Source organism: Microcaecilia unicolor, chromosome 1 (assembly GCF_901765095.1).
Source record: "Microcaecilia unicolor chromosome 1, aMicUni1.1, whole genome shotgun sequence".
NCBI lineage: Eukaryota > Metazoa > Chordata > Amphibia > Gymnophiona > Siphonopidae > Microcaecilia > Microcaecilia unicolor.
The window spans coordinates 355,211,792-355,238,705 of NC_044031.1; the positions used below are offsets into that span (position 1 = coordinate 355,211,792).

Sequence of the window (26,914 nt, forward strand, 5' to 3'; positions counted from 1 at the left end):
CTTTATGGCTGAGCTGGAAGAGACATTTCTGAATACATACCAGACCAAACCCCTAAAATACTGCTGGTACATCGATGACATTTTTATGATTTGGACTGAGGGGGAAGAAACTCTGAAACAATTTTACAATTCCTTCAATACATACCATCCTACAATCAGATTCAAAATTGACTACTCCCCAGAAAAAGTCAATTTTTTGGACACCACATTCTCAATCAGCGATGGCTATATACAAGCATCCATATACAAGAAACCCACAGACAAATGCAGCTACCTCCACAACTCCAGCTTCCACCCTTCACATACAAAAAGATCCATTATTTAAAGCCAAGCCACAAGATACCACTGTATCTGCTCTGACCCAGGGGACAGAGACAGACACCTTGAAATCCTGACTGCATCCTTCGAACAGAAAGGCTATAACCCCAAAATAATCTCCAAGAATATTGCCTCCTCCCTCAAAACACCCAGAGAAAATCTGCTACAGTATAAAGAAAAAAAAAGCCACAGACAGAATCCCCCTTATAGTGACATACAACCCAGAGCTGTAAAATTTAAGAAAAATCATAAAAGATCTGCAGCCTCTACTCCAGGAGGATGAATTACTGAAAGAGATATTCCCATCCCCTCCAGTGCTGGCCTTCTGACAGCCACCCAACTTAAAACACAACCTAATTAGAAGTAAGCTCCCAACACAGACTCGAAAAGAATGGCACACATCCTTACAATATATCCAGCTGCAAACTATGCCAAAACATTTCAGAGGACCCCACGGTCATTCACAAAGGAAAAATATTCAACATTAAGGAATCTTTCACGGGCTCATCTTCCAATGTGGTATATATCATTCAGTGTAAAAAATGCAACGAAGGCTGCTACATTGGAGAAACAAGTCAGCTGCTAAAGAAGAGATTTAATTTACATAGACACCATATGAAAAATGCTAGTACCAATAAAGATGTCACGCCTGTGGGGCAGCACTTTACAAAACCAGAACACTGTACCAGTGATTTCATGGTAAGAATCCTAAAAGGGAACTTTAAAACAATACAGGAACGTAAGACCTTTGAAGTCAGAATGATTAAATATTTTGACACCCACCAGACAGGACTTAACAAAGATCTGGGTTTTCTAGCCCATTATAAACCATAAAATTGTACTGCTTTGTCACCCTCCTGTCTCCATGCATATCTCCCTGTCCCTCATCCACCCAACTCTTCCTGTCTCTCACCTATCCACCCCCATCCTATTAGACTGTCACTGAAATGCTTTGATGTTTCACTTATATATACTATCATCTACCAACATTTGCTTATTTCCGATCTGATGAAGGGCAACCTTCGAAAGCTAATCAAGAAATGTATTAAGTTATGTTCAATAAAAAAGGTATCATCTTATTTTCTTTTCCATGTTTTATTTTGTTTTATTTCTATTGATTACCTATCCAGAGAAAAAAGTGGCAAAAATTCATGGAGTACAGTCAGTCTGCATTGCTGATCCCACCTTTTCTGAGGAGTGAAACTGGCTGAGCCATCAGCAGTGCAGACTGATGGCAGCATAGGCGGTCGGTGGCCCAACTGTTTGGGGAGGCTAAAGGGGGCGGGGTTAGAGGTGGGGCCAGGGGTGGAGCTTAAATCCATAATTGTCTGATAACACACAGAAAAAAAAAATAAATAAAAATAAAAGTCACAATTAATACCTTTTATTAAATTTAGATATTAGATATGTATCATATGTCAAAGAATAAAGTGGTTGCTCAAAGCATATACTAACCACAGTCGCTCAACTGCAAAACACTATGCACAACTTTGTGCAAAAACACACTCAGAACCTTACTGTACCATAAATATTACACTGGGCAGAACCTAATACACCAATATACCACCCATAAGGAAAATGCAGACCGTCAACAATATGAAACAAGGGATCATATCATCACAATTCTCATGTAGAGCCACAAAACACCCTAATTCATGTTTAATGTGGGATAAAATGCCATAAATAAGTAAATATAAACTTTTAATGTTGAGCACCTGATTCTCAAAGTGGACATATTCCAAACACTATAATGAAAATAAAATGATCTTTTCTACCTTTGTTCTCTGGTGACTTTGTTTTTCTGATCATGCTGACCCAGTATCCGATTCTGCTGCTATCTGTCCTCTTTACTCCGTTTCCAGGGCTTCCTTTCCATTTATTTCTTTATTTTCCGCCTTTCTTCTTCATTTCTTGTCCTACATCCGTAAGTAAAAGCTGGGTCCTCCGCAGACTTGACTGTCCAGTGGATCCAGCTTCTGCCTATTTTCTTCATCCATGTGCAGTTTTTCTCTCTTCCTTTTCCCTCATCTCATCTCCTTCCTCACTCTTCCCTTCCCTCCATCCATGTCTAGCATTTTTTCTCTCTCCCTTCTCTCTCCTTCATCCATGTCCAGCAACTCTCCTCTCCCCTGCCCCCCTCCAGCCATCCATACCCACCCAGCGAACCTCTCCTCTCCCCTGCCCCCCCTCCGCCATCCACACCCACCCAGCGATTCTCTCCTCTCCCCTGCCCCCCTCCAGCCATCCACACCCACCCAGCGATTCTCTTCACTCCTTTGCCTCCATTGCAGCAGCCGCAGTGAAAGCCCGTCTCTAGCCTTGTAAGCCTTCCCTTCATTTCCGTCAGTGTCCCGCCCTCGCGGAAAGAGGAAATGACGTCAGAAGACAGCGGGACACTGACGGGAATGAAGGGAAGGCTTACAAGTGAAATATTCAGATCCTTTTCTCAATAGAGAAACCTCAAACTTGTAAATTTCCACCAATCGCTTTTCACTCTTTTATAATTTCAATTCTTTCTATCTATCAATCCTTACATATGGAGCTCAAAGCTGCATGTCCTCTCAGTCCAAATCTTCAGTTGCTCTCTTCTCTCTGTTCCCGGGCAGATTTCTAACAGGAGCTGCTCATCCAATCAGAGAGCTCTATTTGAATGCAGATTAACATACAGACACTCTAATGGGAATTTTTAGTCAAAAACACTAGATAAACCCTTCGTTTTTGGATCAAACTTCACGTTTTTGATCAGAGCCATGCCCTAACATTAAGGCTGTAAACATTTCCAACAATGTTTACCCATAAATATGCAAATGAGAACCTCCCAAAAACGGACTAATTTGCATATGGCTTGAGCAAATTTGAGGTCTTAGCATACCAATCCCACTTCCTAGCACCTAAATTCTGCAATTAGATTTAATACAAATACTTTTAAAACTTATTTTTAGCACTTTTAAAATCTCAGGTGTCAGTGCAAGTCTCTTTGGTATGAACTGCTCATGTAGGAAGTCATCCTCATTAAATATCTCCCTGGCAACCCAGGACACCTCCAGCCAACCCCCCTGCTCTCCCAGCAGTAAGGTAAACAAATTAAACCATAAACCAATTTCTACAACTGGTTACACAAGGCTAGAGACGGGATTTCACTGCAGCTGCTGCTGCGAGGATGAAGGTAAATCAACAATTTAAACCCCCCAGAGCAGCGGGACTCCCGGGAGAAACAGCTGATCCATCCTGCTGCAGCAGGGGAGGCTTAGCCTCCCCAAGCCTCTTATACCAGGCGCCTATGGATGGCAGCTTCACACTTTTATACCTCTTTTTCCCCAGGAAGTAGCTGGATGAAGAGGGGAAAGAAGGAAGATGCTGGACCACAGTGGGCCCTGTGTTCAGGGCTGCTTTTACTTATGGGCTCCTATTAAGCTGAGCCTGGGCCAGTTGCCCCCTTTTTCCCCAAAGGATAAAGCGGCCCTGCTTCCTACCATAGTGTGGACTATATCAGTCGGTGTAACGTGAATATTATCCAGTGAAGCAATTGGTATGATGCACAATGGCCCTTTGCGAATTTTTAATAATTTTATATGTCAGTGGTTCCCAAACCTGTCCTGGGAACCCCCAGCCAGTAGGGTTTTCAGGATATCTACAGTGAGCATGCATGAGAGAAATCTGCAAACAGTGGAGGCAGTATATCTAAAATTAATATTCATGAGACAGATTTGCATGCACTAACCCCAATTTTGAAGAAAGGAGGAAAGCCACATCAGAGCAATTCCTCCCATTACATCCTGAACAAAAATAGTAAGTTGCATCATAAACACAGTCTCAATAACTTTAGCTAAGAACAACAAAATTATTACTCTTGTGCAATTTTTACAAAAGCAGGATCTAGGGTGGGTTTCATCAATAATAGCTGCCTGGAATAGTTTTCAAAACTTATTAGAGGGTATCCTTCAGATAAGAACATGCTCACAATGTCTCAAACCCCATTTAATATCTCTTGGCTGCATGTTATATCAATTGTGCAGGACAGGGGTCCAATAGATTTTGCATTGCCTTTGTATCAGTTATATGGGATCTAATCTGTTCAAAATAGGCTCTCCCTTATCCAGAGTTGTTGTCCAGTTGCTAGCAAATCTAAAACCCTCCACTTTGTACCGTTGTCTCAGCTATGAATTGAAACCCTGGAGCTCTGCCTGCCTCTTGGGTCCTCCTGTATGTGGAACAGGAGGTATTTCTGAGAATGCTACCCTTGAGGGTCTGGATTTCAACTACTAGCTGTTCTCTCCCACATGAAACTAGGCCCTGAGTTTCTGCTTCCCAAAATACATGAGTCTGCATTTTTTTTATATTCATATTTGTCATAACTTTTACCATTTTCTTAAGCTTCGTAAGCAAATTAAAATGACCCTACTGTATGCCATATGTTTGCATTGCTCTGCTAGTATTGAGATGTGCAGCTAGGCTGCTTGTGTTTGATGCCCCATACAGCTAGGCTGTTTTACTTTACCTTTACTGTGTACTTTATGCTTTGCATTGTGTCTGCTAGTATTGAGTTGTGCAGCTAGGCTGCTTATGTTTGATTTCCCTATATAGCTAGGCTGTTGTACTTAACCATATTTTATGCTTTGTTTGCCTTGCTTCAGCTAGGTTAGACTGTATAGCTGGGCTGCCTGTTTTCCTTTCTATGCTGTTTGGCTACCCATTTAGCCCTGTGTTTAAAACAAAAATGACCCTCAAATAGCATTGTTTAGTGGCCTACATAGTAGAGAATGACACAGGACATATTTGTCCCCATCCCTACCCTGTATACACAAACTCAAACTCTATCCTCATGCTGTCCCAACAACAGTACAAAATCTCATTCATACAAAAAGCAAGCAATTGTCTTTTATCAACAATGATGGATTTAATACAGTGGAGTTTGAATTTGCAGGGACAGGGTGTGGATGGGGACAAACCTTGTCCTCATGTCATTCTCTGTTATATAGCTTCAAAGGCTTCTTTCAGCAGCTGGTGATGATACTTGTTTAGTGTCAATTTATTAACTTATCAAAGAGACATTTTAAACTCTTCCAGTCCATTTTAGTCTGTCCATCCCCTTCCTCAATGGTAAGCCCAAGGTGGTTCACAATAGGTAAAATTTTATATATAATGTCAATTAGAGTAAACCAATATAAATAAATGATACAAATAAAATACTTTCAAATCAGAGGTATAATGAGACCTCGATAGGGGAGGGGGGCTGAGCCCAAAGTAGGAAGCACATTTTTCCCTGCCTTTCCGCCGCTCTGAACCCATACCACAACCCTACATATCTGGACTGGTGGGGGGGGGGGGGGGGGGGGGGTCCCTAAGCCCTGCCAGCAGAATCCTTCCTGCAGTGATATTCGACACCATGCTGCCTGCCCCGTTTTCCCACACTGATGCACATGCTCGGTTTTGCTTCAGCAGGAAGAAGAAAGCTGCATGGGTCTGCCACCCATGAGTCAGCACTGAGCTAAAAAGCTGCAACAGTGGTCTAGTAGCACCAGATTTACAAGTATGGTGGGAAAGGAGGAAAATGGTAGAGTCAGGGAGGATAAGGAGAGTGGTGATCAACAGAGAAAAAGAGGCTACTCCCACAAACGTTTGCCTGGGTTCCATAAAGTGTTACAGGGGTTCTACATAGGCTATTTGAAACTACCTTCTATTCAAGGCAATTCTGTATTCTAGACGGGTAAATGCTTAAAATGCTAGCATATATGCAGGTTTGTGTGGTGGTGGAATGCATGGAACAGCCTCCTAGTGGAGGTGGTCATTGCTTAAATTCAGCCAGAGCTGTCTAAATGGTTTATTGTACATATTCATCTTTCCTTGTAAATATAGCAAAGCAGTTTAGAAGAAAATATATTTATGAGAAACAGGAAATGAATGCCTTTAAATAACAGGACAGAAATCAGAGATATGGGAAATACAGTAAGAGGGATCTAGACAGAGGAAGTGAGGGTTTAAGGGGAGACAGTATTCAGTAAATAGTTTAAAATAATGGTGGTGCTTTAAGCAAGAATTTTCAGCTTTGAAGACTGGTTGTGCTTACCTCGTGATACCCAGTGTCAGTTGTTGGTGGTGCTGGCATTATAGATGCAGGAAGAGAAGAATGAAGTAGCAGGATTGCACCAGGAGACACTCATTCTGATTGTGAGGCAGCCTAGTTGCAGAGCGACTCACCCCTAGGGTATGATTAAATCAGAGGAAAGAGATCCAGGAAATATTTTTTGAGAATTGCAAAAACTATAACAAGTCAAGAAAGTATGGTAGAGGCAAAAAGGACCCTTAGTTTGAAGAACTAAAATTAAATGTGGATGTCATTGAATTATGACAATTGTAGCAAGAATGAAATTGGGCAAACGTAGTTGTCTTTATGGTCCTTATCTTCCATTCTGTAGTACATTTCTCTGTGCCTGTCTTTCATCTTCAGTTCTTCTCTGTCCCTTTTCCATCCCACTGAGCACTACTACTACTACTATTTAGCATTTCTATAGCGCTACAAGGCGTACGCAGTGCTGCACAAACATAGAAGAAAGACAATCCCTGCTCAAAGAGCTTACAATCTAATAGACAAAAAATAAAGTAAGCAGTGAGCAGGAGGGAATGGCAAGCCCATCAGCTCAGCAGCATTTGCCAGATCAAACAGGTTTCCTCTTGAGTAGCATTTCTGATATGCTTTTTTGCCCTTCCTTTTTTTTTAAGTACCTGGGACTCAAAGATTCTGGGAGATCTTCTAGATGCCAAAGCTTTGTTTCAAAGTTGGTTCAACAGAGAGAGAGTTCCCAAGTATTGCTGTAGTTGCTATTTTGTGTGTTACACCTTTATATTTGTTACTAGTTGACATCAGGTGAAATTTGCCAGATAATTCACCTGCCCATTTCCTTGTTGCCTGACCCCACTCCAGCATGCTTCCTACCTAACCTCACTCGACTGACCACTCGTTCCCTTAGCCTTCATCACAACAACTTCATTCTGCAACTGCAGCTTTTCTTAGAGCCACACAGGACAATGAAGCACTCACAGGCACTTGCTCTGTCCACCAGCTCACGCTAATATCATATGAAATGGACAAAATGGCTGCCGGAATCCGGCAGCAAATACACACGCATGTTAATATGCACATGCATGCACTGCTATTTGCCAGCAGGCAGACACTACTTTTCCATAAGTTTGTTATATAGAGAGAGATTAATATCCCAATTGGCCCTGAATATTTTCTATTATTCTTTTTTCTGAGTTGAGTCTTTATGGTAAACTATACCTTACTGAGGATATGAAAACTGTTTATAGAGCTGCTAATAACAGCACTGCCTTCTTTAACTGTTACCATATTCTACGAGCAGTACAGTCTTGCATCCTCTTTCCCTTCTTTATTGCAGCTACTCGTGGAGCTGAGTGCTTTAGGGATTTGCACGCTATCATTTTCAAATCTTTCTCCCGTAAGTATACTGCTCTTATCATGATTCTCACTTTTGACATTTTTTATTTTTACCATTTTCTCTCATCCCATTCACTTGTCACAGAAGTGCATGTGCCAGTAGCAAAGCCTAGATCCTCATACATTTGAGATGTTTTGTGCCAGTGTTACATTTGTGTGTTTGTTTCAGATTTGGAAATGGTAGTGAATTCAGTCACAGTTGATGTGTTTGTAATTGAGCCATATACTCTTAACCAGTGGTGACCCTACCATTAGGCCACCTGAGGCGGGGGCCTAAAGTGACACTCTTTTGGAGCGGCATCCTCCCCAACGCCCGCCATGTTCTGGCATCGCCCCCTGCCCTTCCTTCCCCGAATTTACCTTCTTTTCCTGCTTTACAAAAGTCATGGCGGCAGCGGTTCCCATTCGCTGCCCTGCCGCCAATCCCTTCTCTCTTACAACCCACCTCTCTGACTTACATCCTGTTTCCTCTGAGGCGGGGTCGGCTGCAAAAGAGAAAAGGGGCTGGGACCAGTGGCAGGGCAACATATGGGAACTGGTGCTGCCTCGACTTTTGGAAACCCAGAAAAGAAGGTAAATTTGGGGAAGGGAGGAAGAGGGAGATGTCAGACTGGTGGGAGCGGGGTGGAGTGGAGCCGAGGGGGAGGGGCAGAAGACCATCCCCTCACCTCAGGCAGCAGACTGTCTTGGCTGCTCCTGCTTTTAACTGGTAACATTTACACTTCAATTGCCAGAGTGTTAAAGTATCATGATCCTTACTGCCCAACTTTTCTCTATACATATACACACCCCTACTGTATATGTAATTAATAACCCAATTTATCAACTGTGACAGTGACTTTATGTATTCTATGTCATAATCGCAATGTAGTTCTATTGAGGTTATTTCCATTGTTAGGTATGGTTCTGTTATAATCTGTCATTCCTCCCTCTTGTCCTGTTTTATGCATGCGCTATTCTGTGGCTGTGATGTCATAACTACATGTTACTACACGTTACTACATGTTACTACATGTAACTACATGTTACAACATGGACTGTTCCCCAAGGATAAAGGAAATATACTACTTACCCCTATACCCAAAGACTCAAAGAAAAAAACAAATGACATAACCAACTACCGCCCGCTAGCATCCATTCCTCTGGCAGTCAAACTAGTGGAAAGTATGGTAACCAAACAACTTACCGACTACTTAATCAAATTCTCAATACTGTACTACATGAATCACAGTCAGGATTTCGATCCAACCACAGCACCGAAACAGTATTAATCACTCTCCTAACCAAATTCAAACAAATAATTGCAACCGGCAATAGTGTACTTCTCCTACAATTTGACATGTCCAGCGCATTTGACATGGTTCTCCACCTAATACTACTGAACATCCTAGAGTACTTCGGGATTGAAGGAAACGTACTTAGATGGATCAATGGCTTCCTAACCGCAAGAACATATTCAAAAACATCACCACTATGGAAACTCGAATGTGGAGTACCCCAAGGATCACCGCTTTCACCAACCCTTTTTAACTTAATGATGACACCTTTAGCCAAATCACTATCTAACCAAGGTCTTAATCCTTACATCTATGCAGACGATGTAACGATCTACATCCCGTTCAAACACGATATAACCAAAATCACAAATGAAAGCAAAAACAGCCTCCAAATAATCGACACAAATCGGGAGATGGCCGGCCATCTCTCAAGGCCGGCGAAATCGGCATAATCGAAAGCCGATTTTGGCCTGCCTCAACTGCAGTCCGTTGCGGAGCCGGCCAAACTTCAAGGGGGCGTGTCGGCAGGGTACAGAAGGTGGGATAGAGGCGTGCTTAAGAGATGGCTGGCTTCGCCCGATAATGGAAAAAAGAATGCCGGCCCTGACGAGCATTTGGCCGACTTTACTTGGTCCCTTTTTTTTCACAACCAACCTCGAAAAGGTGCCCCAACTGACCAGATGACCATCAGAGGGAATCAGGGATGACCTCCCCTTACTCCCCCAGTGGTCACCAACCCCCTCCCACCCCAAAAAAAACCAAATAAAAACATTTTTTTGCTAGCCTCTATGTCAGCCTCAAATGTCATACCCAGCTCCCTGACAGCAGTATGCAAGTCCCTGGAGCAGTTTTTAGTGGGTGCAGTGCACTTCAGGCAGGTGGACCCAGGCCCATCCTCCCCCCCCCCCCCTACCTGTTACACTTGTGGTAGTAAATGGGAGCCCTCCAAACCCCCACCAAAAACCACTGTATCCACATGTAGGTGCCCCCTTCACCCATAAGGGCTATGGTAATGGTTTAGAGTTGTGGGGAATGGGTTTTTGGGGGGGATTTGGGGGGCTCAGCACCCAAGGCAAGGGAACTGTGCACCTGGAAGCTATTTTAATTTTTTTTTTTAATTTTTAGAAGTGCCCCCTAGGGTGTCCGGTTGGTGTCCTGGCATGGAAGGGGGGACCAGTGCACTACAAATGCTGGCTCCTCCCATGACCAAATGCCTTAGATTTGTCTGGGTTTGAGATGGCTGGCCTCGGTTTCCATTGTCGGGGAAAACCGAGGCTGGCCATCTCAAACCCGGCCATCTCTGACATTTTTATTTATTTATTTGTTGCATTTGTATCCCACATGTTCCCACCTCTTTGCAGGCTCAATGTGGCTTACAATACATCATGAATAGTGAAAATACATGAGAAAGTATACATTTAGTTATAACAGAGGATATTGGGTAACATTTTATTTATTGCATTTGTATCCCACATTATCCCACCTATTTGCAGGCTCAATGTGGCTTACATAGTTTTGTTAACATTGTCATTGCAAGGTGACTTAATGTTGTGCAGAAGTTAAATGAGGGTGAAAGAAGAAGGAGAGGAGTGATTTAGGCAGCTATAATAGATGAATTATCTTAATTGAGTGGATTGTCGGGTGGATTATTGTGGCTATTAGTTCTCATTGTATGCCTTGCTGAAGAGATATGTCTTAAGAGATTTGCGAAAGATAGTTGTTTATCATGATAATGGTAAAACATAATAGTATTTTAACAAGCAAACATAATAAGAATTATTTAAGAAATATATAAGAATTACATAGAAAATATACATTTAGTAATAGCAGAGGATCTTGGGTGACATGATGATGAAAAAACATGATAGTAGTTTGGCAATCAAATATTGTAGAGGCAGTTCTGGATATGTGTACAGGGGTTCATATTTGTTGATCCTTGTTGTATGCCTTATTGAAGAGATGGGTCTTCAGTAAAATTCGGAAGTTAGCTTGTTCATAGATCGTTTTTAGGTTGCGCGGCAGCGCATTCCAGTATTGTGTGCTCAGGTAGGAAAAGGTTGACGCATGCGTTAGTTTGTATTTAAGACCTTTACAATTTGGGAAGTGAAGATTAAGGAATGTACGGGATGATTTTTTCGCATTCCTGGGTGGTAAGTCTATCGGGTCTGACATGTAGGTTGGTGCGTCTCCGTGAATAATTTTATGAACTAGGGTGCATATTTTGAACGTGATGTGTTCTTTGAGTAGAAGCCAGTGCAGCTTTTCTCGTAGGGGTTTAGTGCTTTCGTATTTTGTTTTACCGAATATGAGTCTAGCTGCAGTGTTCTGAGCTGTCTGAAGTTTCTTGATTATTTGCTCTTTGCAGCCAGCGTAGAGTGCATTGCAGTAATCTAGATGACTGAGTACCATTGATTGTACCAGGTTGCGGAAGACGGTCCTTGGGAAGAAAGATCTTTTAATTTCCACATTGAATGGAACATCTTCTTGGTTGTGTTTTTCACGTGATTCTCAAGTGTTAGGTGTCGATCAATGGTAACTCCAAGAATTTTTAGGGTGTCCGAAATTGGAAGATTCAGTTTTGGTGTGTCAATGGTGGTGAATTCGTTCGTATTGTGTTGCGAGGTGAGTACTAGGCATTGGGTTTTTTCTGCATTGAGTTTCAACTTGAATGCGTCCGCACGTGTGTATGATGTTTAGGCTTTTGTTAATGTCATTGGAAATTTCCTTTAGATCTTGTTTAAATGGAATGTAGATCGTTACATCGTCTGCGTATATGTATGGGTTAAGGTTTTGGTTTGATAGTAGTTTCGCCAAGGGTATCATCATTAAGTTGAATAGAGTCGGTGAGAGGGGGGGATCCCTATGGAACTCCACATTCAGGTATCCATGTAGCTGATGTAGTCGAATTAGATGTCACTTGGTATGATCGTGTGGTTAGGAACCCCTTGAACCAATTGAGAACATTACCTCCAATTCCGAAATACTTGAGGATATGTAATAGTATTCCATGATCAACCATATCGAAGGCGCCAACTGTTTTATCGAAACGAAAGATGGCCGGCCATCTCGTTCGATAATACGGTCAGCCCCGCCCCTTCGTGGCGCCGTCCTCGGAGATGGGCGCCCTTAGAGATGGGCGTCCCCGGTCGAAAATGCCCCTCAATGTCTCATTCTCTCCTCACAATTTAACATGAACAAACCCACCACCATTAACACCCCAGACTACACCCTTCCTATTTCAGTCAATCTGAAAATTCTTGGAGTTACAATTGACCGAAACCTCACACTGGAAAGCAATGCGAAAATAACAGCAATGAAAATGTTCCATTCAATGTGGAAACTTAAAAGAATAAAACCTTTCTTCCCAAGGGAAATATTCCGCAGCCTGGTACAATCAATGGTGCTAAGCTAGACTACTGCAATGCCATCTATGCCGGATGTAAAGAAGAAATCATTAAGAAACTCCAAACTGCCTAAAACACAGCAGCTAGACTCATATTTGGAAAACTAAATACGAAAGCGCCAAACCCTTAAGAAAAAAACTACACTGGCTACCACTAAAAGAACGAATTGCGTTCAAAGTTTGTACCCTGGTCCACAAAATTATTTAAGGTGAAGCCCCGGTCTATATGTCAGACCTCATAGACTTGCCAACTAGAAACACAAAAAGTTCAGCACGCACATCAGTGGCGTAGCCAAGGGTGGGCCCGGATGGGCCCAGGCCCACCCACTTTGGGCTAAGGCCCACCCAGTAGCAGCACACCTATGATGTGACTGGTAGGGATCCCCAAGCCCCACGTCAAAAACTCCCAACAACTGTCCCTCCTGCATACCTTGTAAATAGCAGATCTTTTCCTGCAGTGAGCAGCAACTGATTCATACTGCTCACACCAGCCCCACAGCCTTCCCTCTGATGTATTCCCGCCTATGCAGAAACAGGAAGTTGCATCAGAGGGAAGGCTGTGGGACCAACATGAGCAGTGTGTATTAGTTGCTGCTCGCTGCCGGTGAAAATCTGCTATTTAAAAGGTATGCGGGGGAGGGAAAGTGTTTGAGAGACATATGGCATGCAGGCGAGAGAGGGCAAGACCATATCACTTGTGGGACAAGGCGGATTTCTTCTGCCCACCCATCTTGGGCCCAGGCCCACCCAGAAGTGGGTGTCTGGCATGGACAGGACACAGGTGGGACTCCCACACATCCCTGCTACACTTAAGTGCTGACACTGTCCCCATCTCTATGACTGGCAAATGTGTGAGTGCCTAAATGTTAGGTATATTAATACATGGGTGCACTAGTAGGTATCTACTTTCCTTTATTGAACAGGCTTCTACTTTGTGCCCTCTGAGCACCTACCCCCTCATTCTACAAACTTGTACACTCATTTTTATGCTTAGTGCACAAAGCAGCATGCGTAAGTTATAGAACAGTGGCAGTTATGCATATAATTTAATAATGAGCTGTTAATTGGTGTTAATGAGCAATAATTGGCTATATTGCTGTTAATTGGCCCTAATTGTCTCTAATCAGCAGTGAAGCACGTAACTGCTGTTAGTCAGGGAGGGGCATGGGTGGTCAGGGGCGTGTCTAGCATTTATGTGCCTGGGTTCTAGAATACTAGCAGTTATGTGCCTAACTACCTACACAAATCCTAATAAATAAATACAAATTTAGGGTGAGTGTTTACACCAGTGACAGCTGGTTAGGTGTGGATATTCAGCGCCAAACCAGTTATTTCCCAATGGATATCTGCAGTTAGGCACTAAAATGCTATTTAACTTCGTTCCTGGCTGGTTAAATAGTTTTGAATATTGGGCCCTATATGCATCACTTTCAGTATGCTGAGAGCCCTCATTTACTGAATCCAGCCCTTAGTGGTTTCTGCTGTGTGGTAAGTGCTTTTGTATATCTGACCCAATTGTATATTTTTCTGTTTGTTATAACCAGAAGAATCATCCCTTCCTCCTCCTCCAACCAGCTGGCTATCTTTTTCCACCCCCCACCCTCCTCCGATTCCCAATCACAGATCATTCAGTGTATCACTTGGGGAGCATGGAATAAAGGGTAAAACGTTCCTATTTCTCTTGAGCAGGCACACTCTGGCTGGCATGTATAGGGGATATCATATCCTGTGTTGTGTGTGGTGTAATAAAGATTTCAAGATATTGATATCTGTTATATTCATATCTATAAGGCGTCCACAACAGATAGATGGGTTGCATGTTACTCTTGTTTTTCTGTTAAGGAATTTATAGATGACTTTGGTAGAATTTGAAAGTCAGAGTCCCACAAACCTTATAAGGGCAGATTGCTAGCTGATGGTCACATTAAGGGTGATCATAGCACGTTCTGTCCTATATTGCAAGACTGGAAAGTCTGGGAGGACGTATGAGCATATAACATCACTTACAGCAAGGGCTTGTGGAGCCTCGTTAATAAATGTTAACCCTGAGATTCTTCTGAGTTGGGCAGTCCAGGCACTCTTAACATTTGCTGCTCCATCCCCGGAGCAAATCACCTTTGGGATTCTGCAGCCTTGGGTATTATCATGAGCAAATTGTCTGTGTCAATACATGTCCAAAGCCTTAAATGAAGATGTTGAACAATACATTTGATGAGGCGTGTGCTTACTGTATTATTTGACAGTCACATTAAAATATGAGTGTTTTTGTGTTAATGCATCTGCTAATAGTTTGTCCACCAATTTTTGTATTGAGCTAATAGGCAATGAACTGTTTTGCATACCTTTGATATGCTTCACTGCTTCATTGAAAAGACATCACATGGAAATTAGGTTGTGTACATGATTGGGGCTTTAACACATTGTGATAGTGCACTCCTGTACACTGGCCCCATTGTAAGTTAATTCCTGCTAAATCTAATTGCTGATTGGCCAGTACTGAAACTCCCTTTTCTAATGGTCTTGAGGTGCAGAACTTTTAGTCTGATCACCACCACAGAACCCCACCAGTGAATTAATTTCTTGTATTTGACTCTCTGGTGTTCATTATTTCATGTACCACTGATTATGAGCAGAACAGACATGGCATTGAAATCCCATCAGATACCATCTGGTCATTTCATGCAACCTGCCCACCATCTGTGTTTCCAAGTTGCCTGTAATGATGTGACAATAAATGTTTGCCATATGTATTATTTTTGTTGCACCACTCTAATTTTGCTGTGCCCTGAAACTGAGTGGCCTCCTGTATTGTTTCTTTCAGCCAGTAATATTAAAGTAGAGACTCAGAGTGATGAAGAGAATGGGCGTGCCTGTGAAATGAATGGGGAAGAATGTGCAGAGGATTTACGAGTGCTTGATGCCTCAGGAGACAAACTAAATGGCTCGCACGGTGGTCACAGCGGCAAAGCTTTGTCAGGAGTTGGAGGTATTCGACTTCCTAACGGAAAACTAAAATGTGATATCTGTGGGATAATTTGCATCGGTCCAAATGTACTTATGGTACACAAAAGAAGCCATACTGGTAAGGCCTGGCACAGTTTTTACTTTAGTGGCTGCAAACACGCAGATATTGTGAGCATGCTCCAAGATGACTGAATAAGCAGCAACCGTTGGCCTTCAGAAGGGCGTACTGTGCCCTTCAGTGCCAATTTAGAAATTCAACAGACATGGCTTTTAAAAATATAACTTGTAGACTCCACCCTGACAGTCCAAGAATAGTTGAGGATCAAAGTGAAACTTGACTTACTATTTGTAGGAATTAATGTGACATATATAGATTATTTTCAGTCATTCTAATGTTCTGTAGCTTAGGACCCTAAAGTTGAAAAACATTGGAAAAAAATTACTTCTTAGAAATTAATACTAAAAATTACATCTTAAAAATGAAGGTACATTGAAAGGTAGATTTAAATAAATGGCTTGCATTTTCATAAAATGCGATGTAATAAAATATATTCATTATCCCTCAGATTCTATAAAGGTTGCTCAAAACTGGACGCGGATCCAAAATTGACGCCCAAAATATCTAATGGGCTCCAATGATATAATTATTGGAGTTAACAGGCACTTAATTGGCACTGATTACAATTTGGATGCCAATCTGGCTGCACACTATTCTGTGACAATGGGTTGCCTAAATTGGATCGTATGTGACTCAAAAGGGGGCATGGCCATGGGAGGGGCATTCACAAAAGATGTGTGCAGTGTTACAGAAGAGCGGGGATTTGCACCCAAGTTGCATGCCAGGATTTACACCAGGTTTCAACTGGTGTAAGTCCTTGCGCCTAAAGCTGAGTGCAGAATTTGGCACTCAGCACTAACCTATAAAGAGTGCTCATCCTGGAGCGCCCTTCATAGATTTTTATCAGCACCTAATTTTCTGCATAATTTATAGAATTTTCCTCTATAGTGACCCACTATGTTTTTAGGGTTACATATGTGAAATAAGGTCTTCTGCAATTCTGTATAAGGGAGTTGATTTTTGGTGGTTGCTTCAACCACAAAACTTATTGCATGTATTGACTGCCTTGTGTTTTTGTACATATAAATGTATAGAAAACTTAAAATAACAGAAGAAATAATTTAAAACAACATGTATGATAAGAACACGACTGTTAAAAAATGTGAAATTTCATAACATCACTGGTGTTTCTTATCCTTGATTTGCAGTCAGTCAACTTTCATGATTTTTGCATTCTGTAAACCGATGGGGTCGTTTTACTAAGCTGTGGCAAAATGTGGTCTTAACACCAGACTTTTCCACACACTAAGCCCAGATTGAACATGGCATTTTTAGGGCTTTTTCTTTGGTTTTAATTGGAAGTCATGCACTAATGTTCCCATTAGCGCATGGTAGCTGCAAAGAATTAACCCGAGAGCAATTACCGCCTCCTATGTAGGAGGCACTTTGTGCTCCTGTGTTAACTCTGCGTTATCCGGTTAGCACATATTAAACATAAAGCGTTAACCAGATAGCCCAGGTACACCCACTCTCCACCCATGATACACCTTTTCTCAAAAATATTTTTTAAAAAGTAGGTAACGTGTGGGTTAGCGTGCACAACCAGGCCAAATACCACAAAATACTTTAAGGCATTTCTCGGAAGCCTGTTAGCATGCACTAACTGTGTGTTAAGGGTTTAATACCCGCTAGTAAAATGGCCCCAATGTCCTTGATGTGTAATGTGAAAACTGGAAGTTTCCAGGTTAGCTTTGATTATCTCCTTTTCTCAGAGGCGTAGCCAGGTTTTGATCTCAGGGGGAGCAGACTTTTATAAAATAGGCGCCGGTTGGTGTCAGCTTGACCCAGAGCCTACTTTCAAATAGGGCTAGACACTGTGAAATAACACAAACCCCTGGAAAAAGACACCCAAAACCTGTACTGAAAACTTACCACACCATAACAGCCCTAACCCAGTGCTAGAAATATTACAGTGGGACCTAGAGAAGTGTTTCCCTAGGTGGTCCTGGAGTACCCTCTTGCCATTCAGGTTTTCAGGCTATCCACAATGAATCTACATGAAAAAGATTTGCATGTAATGGAGGCAGTATATGCAAATCAATGTCATGCATATTTATTGTGGATATCCTGAACACCTGACTGGCAAGGGGTACTCCAGAACTGCCCTAGAACACAAAACTTACCACACCATAACAGCCTACTACTACTACTACTACTACTACTACTACTATTTAGCATTTCTATAGCGCTACAAGGCGTACGCAGCGCTGTACAAACATAGAAGAAAGACAGTCCCTGCTCAAAGAGCTTACAATCTAATAGCCCTAATAGCCCTAACCCACCTATCAGAAGACAGTGCTATATATATATATATATATATATATATATATATATATACACTGGGCTCTGGAGCACCAATATACCTACTATTGGTAAACTAGAACAAGCTGCACTGTTGCACATTCCTACACAGATACTACATGCTAGCAGAATCCTTCACCTCAGTCACACATGCAGAACATGAACAGACCCTCATCTATATAACATAAGAGTAGCCATACTGAGTCAGAACAATGGTCCATCTAGCCCAGTATCCTGCTTCCAATGTGGCCAACCCAGGTCACAAGCACCTGGCAGAAACCAAAATTGTGACATTCCATGCTACCAATCTAATGCAGAATAGGGAGCCATACACCACCCTATCTAACACTTCCTTCTCTAATCCCTCATACATCTTCTGCTTACTACCGATTGTATTTAAGATCCTGTCATGACTATGTCATAACAACACTCTGTAAGCCACATTGAGCCTGCAAATAGGTGGGATAATGTGGGGTACAAATGCAATAAATAATAATAATAATAATAATCTCAGTCCTTACAAAGTATTAAATAAAAATAATTTTTTTTACCTTTGTTGTCTGGGAATTTGGCTGGTCCCTGTCTTTTTTTCCATGTTCCACGAGTCAGCCTTACAAATTATTTTCCAGGTTGGCCTTTCTATTTCTTCTCTCGCCTCTTGTCTTCTTCCTTTCCTTCTCTACATCTGTCTCCAAGTGCACCATCCTTTTTTCTCTGCACCAATATTTGTCCTGTCCAGCATCTCCCTTCTGTGTCCCTTGTCCCTATCCTGCCCCCAAGTTCAGCATCTGCCCTTTCTATGTCCCCATCTCCCCCACTTTTCAGCACAAGCCTACCTGGTCTCCTCATCTCCCCCTTTCTAGCATCTGCTATCCTGGTGTCCCCACTTCTCCCTTTTTCTAACATTGTCCTGTGTCCCCATCTTCCCAGCATTACCCCTGTTACCATCATCCCCCTTTTCCAGCATTACCTCATTGTCTCCATCTCACCCCTTTTTCACCATTGTCCCCATATCCCCCTTCCAGTGGTGTCCCTCTGTGTCCCTATCTCCTTCCCTTTCCAGTAGTGCCCCTCTGTGTCCCTATCTCCTCCCCCTTTCCAGTAGTGCCTTCTCTGTGTCCCTATTGTTTTAATCTCCCCTCTTATAGACCTCTTTCTGACTCCGTCACACGGGGGACTAAAGGTACTTATTTCATATATCAGGTTCTGTATAGTTTCTCTAACCTCCATTGTCACCCAATCACAAGGGGTTGGCATTAGGAGCCGTACTTGAAAACTAATTCCCATAACTACTGCTTTCTGTTTTTCTGGATCTAGGTATATTCTGGGCCATTTATGTTCCCACCTAAATCTTATTAAACATCTGTCTAAGTTTCTGCAAAGACTGAGTGTCACTCGTATGTGATCTACCTTGTAGACTAAATGTTAGGTAAAGAGAAGATAGAATCAATAAAAATAGAGACAGAGATAGGTTTAGATAGATAGGTACATTTTATTTCTTACCCAAACACAGGTCTTCAAGTTGATACAAATACAGACATCAGATTCTAATTTCAACCGCACAGGGCTTCGCCGTCTGACAGAAGCTTTGGAGAAGACTCTCTAACCAAGCCAAAATCTTCCTTCTTTTATACTCTATCCTCTCCATAGAAGTGAATGGTGAGATACCTAGCTAATATTTCGCATTTCTGAGAGCATACTTTCCCATGCTGTCGGATGTGCCCACCTCCTTCCGTTCTCAGCTACTGCTAATTATCAACATGTTTTGGGAAGCGTTGAGATAACAGTTTCACATCTTCCGGCTGCAATACTTTTCATACCATCTCAATACCTTTCATACCATCTCATGAACTCTGTATTACCTCTGTATCATTGTATACCAAAACTAATAAGCTCCATTTTATTCATCTGATCTTTCATTACAGGTGCTATATTTGATTTAAAAGTTGTACCATTATTCAGACCTGCTTTTTGCAGATTCTCAAATATTAAATCACTTGCTTGTTGTTTGGCCTAGTCAGTACTTTTTCAGTTGTTTTTAGGCTGCATAGCTTTGGCCATCACTATTCCAGTGGTAGCCTTAAAGCTAGGCCATATATTAACATTCCCCTCTTCACCCTATCCCATAGGGTGACACCAGGGTTAACGTACCTTGGTACCATCCATTCCAGAAGGTATTCTATGAGGCCATAAAATTATCTGAGTCTTAAGATCAGCTGGTACAATGTGTTTCGTTTTCGGTTTGAAAGTACCATCTTGGCAGTACTTCAATTATGTCAATCCTACTAAAACTTATAGTTACTACGGTATTTTTTCTTCAACCTTTTAATATGCAGGTTCTATCTTATTCTTATCTATGTCAATATATTTATATTGTTATAAATCACAAATTCATTGGTTATATACTGATTATATCTTAATTATACATTTGCATAGATTTGCACAATTGATCACATCATCTTATACAGCTTTATATGGTTACACTACATCCCTAGGTGCTATTATCTGATTATACAATTGCAGACCTTTCTCCAGTGTCTCTAACAGTTGCATAGCTATTGGTACTTCTCGGAGGGAGATAGTCCAATGTGTTTTCTCCTGTGGTGTTGGGAAGGAGATTTTCGTACAGGGCATATTGTCCTGCTGTGGTCCTTTTCATTATTGCGGTTTCAATTAAGCGTTCTACTAAGCCTCTAGCACAAGGGATTATGCAACATCCTACTAAAACAAAAATTGCTACTACTATGATTATAGTCGTGGCTGCTGAAATGATAAATGTTTTCCATTTACCAAAAGCTCTATCCATCCAACCTGTCCAGGATGTATCAACGCCAGAGTTCTCTGCCAATTCTTGCGACAGTGAGGTTAAGCCTTCTAAAGCTCTGGTAATTGATCCATCTGGAGCTGTATTGTTGGGGATAAAGGTGCAACACTGGGTGCCTATCTTTTGGCACACCCCTCCATCCGCTGCTAGAAGTTGGTCAAGAACTAATCTATTTTCCAACGTCATCCGGCTAGTGGCGTCTAATTGTGTTGCAATTCCTTGAACTGCATCCCTAGTGTAGTTCACAAATCTCTGCTGATTGTAATATATATAGTTGATCCAGTCAAGATTCTTATTGATAGTCGCCCACCAAAAGAAAACTGATTCAAATCCTGCAGCTATCTGGTTTCTGGCTTTAAACTCATCAGGAACCCCTCTTGGAACTCCAATAGTATCTATATAGACCCGATCATCAAAAGATCCAGGCATTGCATTTCTCTTCACTCGTGAGGAAGAGCTGCTATGAGGAGGAGGCAAGGATGCTATAATGATTGGAATGACCAATTTGACTAGGGCACATCTGCCTGTCCAATTGTTAGGAAGTGTATGGCGGATAGTGCGGGTTCCACAGTACCACCATATGTCTGCTCTAGCCTGTGAGAACCGTGTTAGGTTCAGATTTTTCAGAGTCCCATTTCCTAAGGTTGTGTTACAATTGGTTAAGTTTCCTAAAAACCGTGTCTGTTTCACCCCATATCGTTCCAGACATGTATGATATTTGGTAGCAGGATTTGGAATCCTGAATGCAGGTGGAACCCTCATCCGAGGGGGTAAGTAGGGGTGGTGCTCGTCAAGGTGTTGACAAGACTGATTTATGTCCTCTTTAACCTGCAATAACTGCAACATACACCAAAATCCATCTGGATCATTTTGGAGATCTAAGGGGAAAGGAACAACTGTTGGTTCTGCTCTTGCATGGGAACAAAAATAACAATTAGAGACATTCAAACTCTTTGTAGTATAATGTGCCCATTCGAGCCATAGGTTTGTCTCTCCAAATCCTGTTTCCAGTGCCACTAAATCTTTAGAATTATTAATTGGTACAATCTGGTAAGGAATTTTTATTTCTGGGATCTTTGTCGGCACTAAAGGATTGGTCGCTGTAGGTTGGGCTGGGGGTGGAACAATCTTGATTTTTCCAATGGGGTCTCTACCTGTGGCATCAATTCCTATGGAATAAGTTCTGTATGTAACATCCGTTACTCCTCTAAAAGTGATAGCCACTGGATTACATTTGGTCATTTGGCAGAGGCCAGTGACTCGCAATTTCATGATGGAAATGCTCCTTTTTAGATCTGGAATCTCAGTACCTGAGTAGGGAACCCATGAACCTGTATACCACCATACTTGTGCCCAACTTCCACAATTGGGGAAGGGACACAGGTATACTTCAAAAGCTGACAAATATTGCTGCACAGGATGTTTCCCACACATTGTGTAAGCACATACATCAAGGGTGATAGTGGTTGTGTCCTTGGTAGTGGGTAATGTTATTTCATAAGTGGTTGTAAATTGTTCTTGAAAATTTGCTAGATACTGTGTTCCATGTATCATGGGTGTGGTGAGCACACACAACAGGAGGGCTAAGCACTTCATGTTGGTAGTTTTCATAATGAGGCACTGTATCACAATTAAGGAGAGCGACAAATTTATCCCAAGTTTAGCAACAGGTATTTGGGTATGGGGGGTAGATTCTAATAGCCCCTATTTCAGTAGGATCTGGGATTTGGAAAATACCATATACTTCCAAAGGTCTCGATCCAACCTCTCTGATAAACAGGAAGGGAATCCAGTTAGTGCCCAGTACAGCGTATGTAATTACCCAAAAATCTACAATGTCACCAGTTTGTGGCCTGATTAGGAGGTCGTCTGTTTGTTCAATTTGTAAGCCTAAGGTTCCTCCAAACAGTAACTGAGTGTGTGTAACCGTACGGCTAGGACCTAATGTCCAACTGTCAAACAAAGGTTCACACAGTGTGTGGTATCGGGTGAAGGGGTCCCAATTTGTATCGTCTTCTGGAGCAGGGTCCCAATGAGGATGAATCAATTGTCTTAGATATTCTGAGGGTTCAGGCGACGGTGGGGGAGAATCAGGTGGAGAAGGCGGAATGTCTGGTAAATTCTGGGACATATATTAATGGTCACTTAGGCGTGTTGAGCTACCTGGGAGGACGAGTGGCTGGGACGGTGATGTTTGACGTGGCTAAAGTAGTATGCGTGGGAGGAGGAACGTCACTAGCAGGAACCAGAGAATAAAGAGGAGGGGTGGGTCGTAATTCAAGCAAGGCAATATTATCCTCAAAAGTAGTTGTACGATTGGGGACAATATGGACCGAGCTACTGATAGGATTGGAAACAGTTGTAGAATACAAAACAGGAGGATCAGTGAGGAAAGGAGTAGTTGCAGAGGTTTCAATAGGATCTGGAGGATTGCCAGTTGAAAAGTCTGTCGTGGCAGATGTGTCTGCCCAGGGGGTGGGATGACTGGTGGCAGCGGGGAGTGTTGTGTAAGATGCTGTAGTAGGTGGTGGAGCAGGAGTGGATGCAAATACAGAAGTAGTTGCAAGTATTGCTGGGGTAGTCGCAAGTACTGAAGTAGTTGCAAGTACCGTAGCGTTTCCGGCTGGCAAGGTAACGTTGCCAGTGGGAAAGGCAGTAAGTGTGATCCAAAGGTCAAAGAGGTTACTGTCAGCAGTATAGGGAAACAAGGTAGTGAGAAACAAAACCAAACCTATACACAGTATGATCATGCACACGAGTCCAACAGCAAACAGTCTGGCAGAGGGGAAGCAGAAGAAGAGGGTGTACTGATGTAACACCGTTACAGCAGAGGCAACACTTAGACGAGCGCTGGTTCCGGCCTTGTCGTCAGAAATGGTGTCGGCTTCCAGATAATTGTCATCCAAGTCTTTGGACCAATGGGAATTTGTATCAGATACCTGTTCAGAGTCACACTTATGTAGAGAAACAGTCTGTAAGGGGATAAATACTTCTGAAGTGCACAGCGGCGGAACTTGCTGTGGCATTTATCTGGCTTGATTCGGGAAGTACCGATGTAGAATATCGAGCAGCTCACAGGTGTTGCTGTGCAAAATGTTTACTGTTGAAAACACAATGGACTCTCGTTCTTCCGGGGTCAACTGTACTGCTAGGTTGCGGACTTGGAGGAGATCGTCTGCCAGATTGCGGATTCTGATGAGGCGGATGCGAAGATCCACGTAGGGAAGTGGAAGAACAGGAACTGTGGGAGGAGGAGGTGAAGAAGGCAACTCAAATACTGGTTCAGATACAGGTGGTTGTTCAGATGGTGACTCTGGAGATTCTGCAAAGGCTTGGATAATAATGTCAGCCAGATCAAGGAGGTGTGATTCAGGAGAGGGGGTAAGGTGGTTAAGTCTTTGGTCAAGTTGATCAAGATGATTCAAAAGTGTTGGATGTGGGGTCGGTGGTCTCGGGCTCAATGGCGGTGGTGATGGGGTTCGTGCTGGGACTGGTCTCTCCAGTGACTGCTGTGCTGGAAACGGTGGCGGTGGAGATTGGGTTCGTGGGAACATCAATGGAAACATCCAGGAGACCCTTTCCAGTAGTGCCCTCTTTGTGTCCCTATCTCCTCCCCCCCCCCCTTTCCAGTAGTGCCCCTCTGTGTCCCTATCCCTCTCCATTTCAGTAGAGCCCCTATCTCTTCCCCTTTTCCATAGTGCCCTGTGTCCCCATTTCTTCTTTTTCTAGCATTGCCTCTTTGCGTTCCAATGTCCCTACCCTCTCCCTGTCCAGTATTGACTCTGTGTCCTTCTCCCTTCTTTTCCAGCATTTACTATATCCTTCTCTCTCCCCATGTTAACCTTCTTCCCCGTCTCTTTCAGCACTCCCCATCCTCCTTAGGGCCATATATCTCCCTGGCCTGCTCCCACGGTCCATCCTCTGGCAGCTCCAAGGAGGTTTTAATAGACAGGAGACCAGGTGACGTCAAAATGTTAAAACCAATTAGGCCAGCCTCAGTTCCCCTTCCCCGCACAGCTGTCATTGCCGTGCTCTCAAAAGAAAGAAAGCAAACTTATGAGTTGCTTCATCCACGTTGTCACTCTTTATTATTGGTAGCATTTGTATTTAATCTCACTTATATTTTCAAACATGTCGATTTGTGCAGTATACGGATGTACACAGAAGAAGTATAATAACAGAATAACTTTTCATAGGAAGAGTAGTAGTTTGTTATAAATCGTAATCAGTGTGTCATTTGGAGGGGCTGGTTATAGGGACACTCTAGCATGTGTTATATGTAAGCCACACTGAATCCGACTTTGCTTGGGATAATGTGTGATATAAACGTTAAAAAAAAAATCCTTTATCCTCCACGTTTCAAGACACTGCCTATCTTGCTGGATAGTGATGGAAAGCAAGGAAAGCAAGGAAAGCAAGTGAAGACTAACTCAAAGTAACTTGTTCCTTAGCTGGGCCCTAGTATTACCATATTAAAAATGCAACCATACCATGCCTCTGTGGCTATGTTCCACGAATGTTAAACAATTAACTGGATTTCTTGAAAGGATTATATTTATTTGTTTGTTTGTTTGTTTACTTATTTGTTGCATTTATATCCCACATTTTCCCACAACGTAGGATGCATGACTAGGGACACAAAAATACACTATTCAGTATCACAATTCCTCATGTACAGCCACAAAACAACTTTTTTAGGGTGGATAGTGTTCCTTTTATTATCAACCAGATAGAGATAAGTGTTTTCAGTTTTGGCACAGTATAAGTCATCATAAGAACAAAATATAAGAAAACAAATGGACTGCATTAGGGGCTTATTGCCCATTTATGTTTAAACAAAAGAGATCTGCATGAAACAAAATATTTAATTTTATTTTGACTTATAAAACTAGTGCCCCTGAAACATGTTCAAAACAGAATAATCCATTTGTGTATCTAAAAGGTAAACTTCTACAACACAGATGAAGATGTGATTCCATGTGCCCCAATGAAAGGAGAGTTTAATTCTACTTCCATTTAATTTCAGTATATTCTATCATCTTTATAACTAACATCAGGCTTCCCAAGGCAGATTACAATAAAGAACGACAACGTGTATGCAACAGATCATGTTTACTTCTTTTGAACCGAACGTCAACAACGGCTGCGTGGGGCTGGGGGGGGGGGGAATAGATTACCCAAATTGGCTTCACCCTCTCTTCTGCACCGGTGAATCGATTCACAGTCAGCCTTCTGCCAGCGTCAGGGCCTCTCCTCAGGCGCGTCCCGCCTACTCTAAGCAACTTTCTGTTTTCCACAGAGGTGGGACGCGCCTGAGAAGAGGCCCCAACGCTGGCAGAAGGCTGACTGTGAATCACCGGTGCTGGAGGGAGAATGCTTCGGGAAGTAAAAGTGACCTCGCGGATGGGAGAGCGCGGGCAGAAGAGATAGGAAAAGATTAAAGACTCGGGAGGGAGCAGAAAAAAATATTTATTGGGTTCAGGTGCATAGGCGCCATTTTTTTTAAACAGCTGTTTAGAGGAGCGACTGCTCCCCCTGCGCCCCACCTAGCTATGCCACTGCCTTTTCTAGCACTTCTCAGTATTCTTGCATTTGAGTGTCTCCTGAAGTTCTTCTCTTCAGCCAGAGAGGTTTCCCTGGCCATTTCCTCAGTCTCCTGCTCGTTTGGTGTCCTTCTTAGTTTTGAACAGTCTTTCTTTTTCCCCACTCACATTTCATGATTGCAAAACTACTACTACTTTCTCCAAATTATGCTGTATTGCCTATTGTCATCATGTCATTGCTCAGTCCTCTGCTCAAATAGTCACCCGTACTATTGAGAAATCTACAGCCATCCAGCTGTAGGGGCCTCCCTTTTTAAGGCTCTATCATGTCCAAAATGCCACTGCCTGAACCCTTAGCAGCATTTACAGGTGTGTCCCCATTTCTCCTATGTTGTGGTTCTAAAAGTAACATGGGGATCAAACACAAAATTGAAGGAGGCCTGGGCAGAGCGTGATTTAAGTCTCCTGAAGCAGGCACTTTAGCTGAAACATGGTACTGTGTTGAGTCATCTATTGATATTTTATGAATAAACCCTATATATATGACAGCATTTGTCTCTCTCATGTCTTTGGGTGTGTCCTGTTGACTACACTGCTCCTCTGATTTCCCCACCACTCCATTTCTTCTATACCAGAACTTTTCCTATCTCCCTAGTTCTTAGTGTCTAGTGTCAGTTATCTTAATATTTACATTCCCCTGGAAGATGCTT

At 42.4% G+C, this 26,914-nt stretch overlaps 1 protein-coding gene across 1 annotated transcript in view; it reads left to right on the forward strand.

The window, feature by feature from the left end:
- IKZF1 (IKAROS family zinc finger 1) overlaps positions 1-26,914 on the forward strand; it is a 423,181-nt gene that overhangs the window by 243,793 nt on the left and 152,474 nt on the right. The window contains 2 exon segments of the mRNA XM_030209530.1: positions 7,716-7,775; positions 15,276-15,536. Coding sequence (XP_030065390.1) covers positions 7,716-7,775; positions 15,276-15,536 — 321 coding nt within the window.